Source organism: Zeus faber, assembly GCF_960531495.2.
Source record: "Zeus faber genome assembly, chromosome: 10".
Classification (NCBI taxonomy): domain Eukaryota; kingdom Metazoa; phylum Chordata; class Actinopteri; order Zeiformes; family Zeidae; genus Zeus; species Zeus faber.
Window position 1 is genome coordinate 21,493,766 of NC_137199.1, and position 7,986 is coordinate 21,501,751.

General features: G+C 42.5%; 1 protein-coding gene across 1 annotated transcript; it reads right to left on the minus strand.

The window, feature by feature from the left end:
- Positions 1-798: 798 nt before the first annotated feature.
- On the minus strand, positions 799-6,027 carry gabrp (gamma-aminobutyric acid type A receptor subunit pi; the record flags this gene model as incomplete). Its single annotated transcript, XM_080008729.1, has 8 exons — positions 5,931-6,027; positions 5,769-5,836; positions 5,334-5,551; positions 4,264-4,346; positions 3,754-3,891; positions 2,894-3,046; positions 1,950-2,143; positions 799-1,152 (listed from the first exon to the last, which is right to left on the minus strand). Exons 1-8 carry the CDS (start codon positions 5,968-5,970, stop codon positions 799-801), a joined length of 1,248 nt encoding a protein of 415 aa, XP_079864855.1. The 5' UTR covers positions 5,971-6,027.
- Between the last annotated feature and the right edge of the window lie 1,959 nt (positions 6,028-7,986).

Here is a 7,986-nt window from a genome sequence, read left to right on the forward strand (position 1 = left end):
TCGTCTTTGGATTCCTTCCCTCTCTTCAAAATGAATACAGACATGCCGTCATGATCAGAGGGAGGCATTACTAACTTTTACAAAATTAAACATAGTCCCCTGCACGCCTGATGGGGGGGGGGGGGGGGGGAAGTATATTTTCCCACGCTGAAAGTATGTATCTAGCAGACAAAGTGTGTTAAAAGTGTTTTTCTACCCACTTGTGCTTTTGTGCGAGTATACTTGAAATGTGTTTTTGGTACTTATTACGTACAAATTTCAAGTACAGCTTTAGTGTACCAGTCATTAATATGCTGTCATTAAGTCATTAAGTGTAGTGTAAGTACACAGAGGAGAACTTATATTGAAACATGAACTTAAGTGGAACTTCTGAAAACGTGTTAAAAGTGTGCTATTATTGTCATGAAAAGTTACCAAAAGTACATGGAAGATAGATATTTTGGATATATTTAAGTACCACTTCAGTGTTTTCAATTTTAACACAACTTGAGTAAATAAATTATGAATACATCAAAAAGTATACTAAATATACTTTCAGATAACACACTTCGAAGTATACTGTATTATTATTATTATTTTTTCGCTTGGGCATAACTACATGGTCTTTCGTACCTTCCAGTTAAAGCATGAAAACAAAGGGGAAAAGCCAGATTTTCTATCCGGGGCGACAGGTTGGATCATTTGAAGAACACAATGTTTCCAACCCTGAGTATTGAGTTGATTCAGCGCGTCCAGTCTAGAACCAGACGTTGGAGACGCGGGACGCCCTCTTTGAAAGTGGTGTAAAGCGGCCAGGCCTCAGATGAAGAGGAAGTAGAGCCAGTAGATGATGTTGATGAAAAGGAAGGCGAGCGGGAAGACGGTGCGGGAGTGGCGGTCGATGTTGTGCGGGTTCTCCACGATGAAGATGGAGGCGGCGCGGCGGGAGGCGTTCCTCACGGAGGACAGGCTGCAGCCCTTACCGGGCCTCCGCTCCCGCACCCCGGACGCCGCGTCGCTCTTGGTGGACTCGAGCTCCGCCGCCGCCGCCCGCTCCTCCGCCACCACTGCCGCGGCCAAGCCGATCTCCACCGCCTGGTTGGGGCTGACCATGGTGCTGGCCATGGGGATGGAGCCGTTGCCGTTTGACTCGTTGAACTCCTTCAGGAGATCCTGGAGGGGGAGGGAGGGATGCGCAGAGATCCACAATAGTGATAGGTTTATATTGACGATGCGACGGCAGGGCATTGATCCTTCTCTGCCTCCCATTCAATCACAAGCTGTTTATTGGGCCGCAATGAATTTGTCATGAAGTTGGTAAGGTGTAGTGCAAACCGACAGCAAAATAAATGCAATTCATACAGAATATACTAAATGTGCTCAAGAAAAATGGCAAAAATAAATTTTGAAAATTTAAAATTGCAGGGGCAGTAAGGATGCAAGCATTGACTAGCTATAAACATCAATACAGTGGATATTTGTGTACATGGAGAATAAACATATGTATACAATTACAAAATGGACACCGATAATAACAAATGGGTTAGTCCAACCTATTGCAGTGTTATTGCAATGTGATAAGTCTAACTTACTGAAATGCAATTGCAGTGTTATTACAATGTAATTCATCTATTTCAGTGTTATTACAATGTAATTCGTCTATTTCAGTGTTATTACAATGTAAATTGTCTATTGCAGTGTTATTGCAGTATAATTACAATGTAATTCATCTATTGCAGTGTTATTGCAATGTAATTAGTCCATTGCAGTGTTATTGCAGTGTTAGCAGTCTACCTTAAGTTGAGTGTCATTACCGTATTATTACAGTGTCCGTTGTCCAACTGAGCATGTTGTTATTGCAGTGATTTACAGTGTTAAAAGTTGAACTTATTACAGTGACGTCCCAGAACGTTGCCTGGTGATACACCAACCGCATCAATCAGTAACTTGACCGCTCGAGGACAACTCACCCGGTGTAAGTCCTCTATGGTCTGGTGCTGCATGGTGCAGAAGTGGGCGCACGCGTACTCCAGCAGAGCCCCGAAAATGAAGGTGAAGCAGATGCCCAGGTAGACATCGATGGCCTTGATGAAGCAGTTTGCGTTGGGCAGGGACGTCCGAGCACCCATCATCAGTGTGGTCATGGTCAGCACTGTGGTCACTCCTAAAGAAAAAGACAAAAAGTTTACCAAGTACATCAGTTTGGATAGTTAAATTCTGCAGTAAGTAAACGTTATTATGACTATTATTGTTGATACTTTATTATAACACGCTCTTTGCTCTTGCTTAATTGAAAATGCTAATTATGTTTATGCGCTCGACGCCAGCATAAGCAGTGTTTCGTGATCAGTATCCTTAAAACTTTGTTTTTATTATTCACTTTGATTTTTCCCGCGGTCTAAGTTGATTTGATTTAATTAGGCGATACGCCAAATAAAAAAATATATATTTCGTTTGATTGCGGTGGTTTAAAAGATGAACAAGCACAATAGAGAAAAAGCAGGGAAAATAATTCTGCTTTTAAGAAGATTAACTGGAGAATGATGAAGGATTAAATAATGTGATTTGGGACTTTAAAAGTCAAATGAGCTTAGCTTGACTTCAGTGTGATCAGTCTTTCATTTTAAATGTGTGAGGGCTCATTCTGAAATCATTCTGTGGTGACTGCCAACTCTACCGCCAGTAAATTGTGCCATCCAGGAACAGTTATAACCAGCAGTTTACTCTCTAGGTGCACTTTGGCCGTAGTCGAGCACTAGCTTGTGTGAGAAAAGTTCCTGCAAATTCTGCAGCGTTATGACGAATACACAGAGTGAACAGCGGGAATGTGACATTTCGTCAACTGGTGCCTGAAAACCCAAAGGTGTCACCGGATCAAGATGTCTCTAACAATGTTTAACGGATGCTTTCTGACCGATGCACGTCCGAGCGGGGACGGAGGACTGGCTGATCCAGAAGGAGACCCAGGACAGCACCACCAGCAGGGTGGAGGGGACGTAGGTCTCCAGGATGAAGAACAGCACGTTCCTGCGCAGCGCAAAGTGCAACACAAGCTTCGGGTACTGTCCTAAAAAGGAGAAAGACAAAACACAAAATCATCCGCTATTGAATATCATAGGGTGAACCTGAATCTCTATTATGACATAGACATATACCTGTCTATTTAGGTTGTCATTAATCGAACACTGTACAGTACATACACACACACACACACACGTATTCATATACATACTTCTTTTGCTGATATATTATTTTTCCTTATATTTTTGTATTATTATTATTGTTATTATTATTATTATTATTATTATTATTATTGTATATATGTGTTTTTTTCTGCTTTTTTATTTATTATTATTACTTTGTAATTTTTTATTCCACCCTCTGTTTTTTTATTTCACCAATTATCATTTCACTGCACCCTACTCATTTGATTGCACATGACAAGCAAAAAATCTTGACTCTTGAAACCATATCTTGTTATTTTCCATATAATATGTTCGAGATCCAGCTCTTGCTTTGTCCGTAATGCTATTATTATTGTCATTAGGTCACATCTTTAACATCAGAGACTCAAATGATACGTACACATTTCAGTCCTAAAATACAACCTACTGTGTGGTAGCATCAATGACCTATACTGTATATTCTATAGGCAATTCATTGAATAGAACCATGGAATGGCAGAAGGATTTCATTTGATTTAAAGGGTCTTACTGGACATTTATGTTCGTTTTTTGGGGGGATATTTGGAAAACAAAGAAAAACATCTGGTACCTGTCTCATACACAGCCTCGGACACCGAGGTGTAGTAGCTCTCCACGCTGTACTGGGCCAGACGCAGCGTGTCCAGACCCCTCACCGAATCGTTCCCCCTGGTCCAGTAGAACACCACATCCTGCAGGTTATACCCCCCTGAGTGCACGCGTGCACACACACACACACACACACAAACGCGCGCACACACACACACAAACGCACACACACGCACACACACACACACACACACACACACACACACACACACACACACACACACACACACACACACACACACACACACACACACACACACACAATTAGTTCTGTAATGAATTCTGGCCTGGCCCACATCACTTGCTCTGCTCATGATGATTCTTACTGAAGCGGTTGAATCTCAAGGTGACAACTCAACGATGGTGTTGGTGATGATGACGATGGTGTTGATGGTGGTGACAGATGATGATTGGCGGTTAAGTTGCCTCGACAGAGTCAGGGGTGATGTGTTTGGGGGATGCAGGTACTCACAGCTCTCCAGCTGGAGGGTGCACACCTGTCTGTCCATCGGGTATTTGGTCAAATCCATGTTGCAGGCGATGGTGGCCGTGATGCTGTGGCATAATATTCGGAACAAGATCATCAGTGGAGCGCCAACGACTCAATCAATGTCACATTTCAGCTGTAATGTAATCATATTTGGCTCTGTAATTCCACCCGTAAGAATAGCTGTCGTGTTCAGGGTCCCGAGAGGAGTTCATACTGCATCCCTTTAATTAAGGACTGTCCTCTGTCGCCCCCTGTTATACTTTGGGGAATTACATAAAGACAAACAGACTTTTCATCTTTTCTCTGTTGAATCTTAATTGTTATCTATACGTAATGTCAGTACGGCATGACATGTGTCTCATGCTATAGGGAAGATGTTTTCAACATGGGACCCCCAGGGATCCTACAAGAGGTTCTAGGGGATCCCCAGCGAAATGATTAATAGTTCAACTTCACCATTAGAGAAGGTTCAACAATGACCATTTTGATTATAGTTCCACTGCTATTTCTGTATCTATAGTAGGATCACTATATATATCTGACTGGGTGCCAAAAACAAAAATCTATCCAACTGGGTCCGCAGCCTAATGCTTATCTAATTGAGGGTCCTTGAAAGGCTGAGAATCACTGCTCTAGGCGACCATGACTCATTGAGTATTTAGTTATGCAAACAGAACTTTTCACAAAAAATAAAAACTCAGGAGCATTGCATTAAGTTATGTCTGAGTAATGATAGATACATGATGTTTTTTTTTTTCTTTTTATAGCCTCATTACCGAAGGCCATTTAACGCTTGGTTAGAAATCATTCAGATCACATCTGTCTGAGTTTTTCCTGTCGGTGTGACTCACGCGGAGAGCTCCACGGCAATATCCCTCAATGTTAACATTTCCAAGCTGCTATGTTGTTGAATTCCCTGCATATTGTGAGTATTGTGTGTGTTTGCCTGGATGTTAGTTTAATTCCCCCATTCCCCCCCCCCCCCAAGTCCTCCTCGTCCCTATTATCCCATAATCCCATTCCCTAAACGGTAACAACGCCCAGCAGCCTACCGCAGGGCGTAGAGGACCGTTCCATTGCTGAAGATGCGAATGAGGCGGTTCTCCACGGTGACGTCGTGCAGGAAGGAGCGCTTGGAGTCGGGAATGAAGGTGTCGGGGATCCAGAGGAGGGACACCAGACGCCCGTCCACGCTGACGCTCTCGTTGCCGGGGAAGACGAGCCTGGAGTCCCGCCACCGCTGCCGCAGAAAGATGGTGGCCGTGTAGTCCTGCAATGTGGAGGGCGTTCATTCATCATTGCCGTGGTTCCCATTTAATCTCTCATCACTTCCCTTCCCGTTAAAAGGGAGAGGTTCCCGTTCGTTTTTTTTTTCAACCCAGGCCCAGGAGTTGAAAAATTGTGAATCTATCCTTTAATATATATATTTCTCTACTTAAACATTCTTATTCACCCGTATAAGCATATGTTTGGAAAATGTGACATACCATATTAATTTCGGATATGGCGTCGATGCTTGCGATGTCAAGGCTCATTCCGATTTCCACGGGTCCCTCTATCAAAAAACAGATCCTTGGTTAACTTTCCTGCCGCGGCAGTGAGCGTGGTCTAAAAGTCCTTTGTTTTTGATGTGTCTCGTGCTTCCTCACCGTTGAAGTTGGGTCTGAGGTAGCGGTTGTAGCCCTTCATCAGCTTCTGAATGGTCGGCAGCAACTGGGAGTCGTTCCATTCTGCCCAGTGATGTCCTGGGAACGCGGCCCCGCTGGCCACAACAAGAGATTAGGGGAAATGGAAAAAGAAAACGTAGGCAGGATTATGTTCATATTATGATACAATTTATTATTTTAAACATCAAAATATCAATATAAATATGATTTATTTTCTCCATCCATGAAATCTTCTGTGGATGGATTACACTCCATCACAACATCTGGGTTAACTTTTCCACTGTATAAGTTTATATCTTTGTTTCTTGTTGTTTTTAGTCACTTGAGTTGTTGGTGATATTTTTGGGGGTTGTTATTTTTTATGAATGTTCATCCATAACGACAGTTTACTGACCACAACTTTTTGCGCTGGTTTATCAAATTGGCAGCGGCCACGGTGGCCGATCAGTGCATTCTTGCCGGGGAAGACAATCACCATATAGAAGAGCACATAGGTAATGCAAATACATGAAATGGATGTTTCTTGAGCTAAATAAAGACGGGATGAATATCATTACATTTAAAAAATTTTAATTTTTACAAAATAATCTCACGGATTACCACTTTGACAGCATGCATGCGGGTGCGATCCCTCGCCATCTCACCTTTGTATGAAGGTCAGACACAGGCTCAGTAGGGTCAGGGGCTGGATAAACATCATGTAGACACCGCCAGAGGTCAGCCGCTGAACACAGAGAGAGAAAGAGGGAGAAGTGAGTGCACACGTTGAAACTCCTCCACACGCTCCAAACAGGAGCAGTTTCAATCATTCGGACGCTGCGAGTGAGCACTGTCCACCAGCCGCGTGGCAGCATGCAACAGCTCCAACTGGACGAAATTGTAGAGCGGCACTTAGTGTCCTTTGATGCCACGAACTGGTGGGATATCTCTCTGTTCCGCTCCTGGGGAGTGATGGCTGACTCGAATTGATCTCTGCCTCGGGTATCAGGCATTTTCGTGCTTGTGGTCACAAAAATGTATCAATTGAATCGTGTCCCGGAGCACGATTGTCACTTTTTTTCATGCTACACAACACAATTTAAACCAATGCATCTCAATTGGGAGCGTTTCTGACTCTTTTCGTCCTGGACTGAACAACATTCAAACCAATGCATTTTCGTTTTTAGAAGGAGGCAGTGGGCTTGGGGAAGGAAGGGGTGCACAGATACGCACAGTGCACCCTCTAGTTATTTATACATCAAATTGAACTGCATACAAAAATGCAAAAAAGGGTAAATTCCGTGTATGATGGATGCTCAGATTTTTTCTGATTTTCCTCAAAAGCTAAAACTCACCACGTCCCTGATGACTGATACTACACCACCACGAGTAGGTGGGTGGGGGGTGTGGAAGTGTTACAATTTAAAATGCATGGTTTTGAATTTTGTTCTGTCTAGCACAAAAAAGGGAGATACTGGTTTAACTCTTTCATTTAATTTAAGAGTATATAAATATCAGCATTTATTGATGATATACTGTACGTATAGCTTCGCATGTGCAACTTGCTAAAAATTTGAATGTACATTGTACAACATTTCTATGGTAACTACAAGCTCCACCAATCAGAGACGCCTACCCACAAATCTTACACAATAGGATTGTGGGTAGTATAGTACAACTCCATGACATCGCGAATAAAACATGTTTTTTCTTCAAATAAGGTGGATATATGGACTTGAGGCATCTACGGGACCAAAAAACAATTATTATATACATTGCATTATATTTATGCAATTATTTATAAAACTTTCAAACCCTAACCCTAACCCTAAGCATAGCCAACTACAAAAACTACAATTTGGCGCCATTTTGTTCTGCGTCTTGATGCAATGGCCTCATGGGTATGGTTGTTTTATTGTAATAACCCTAAAAAGAAAAAGAAGGTATGGATGAAAAACGACATGCATGTGTTTCTAGGTGTACATTTGGTCGGGGAGTATACATCTACGTACAAAACCAAACACATTTTTGGAAAGGTATGAAAGGCTTGTAGGTTGAC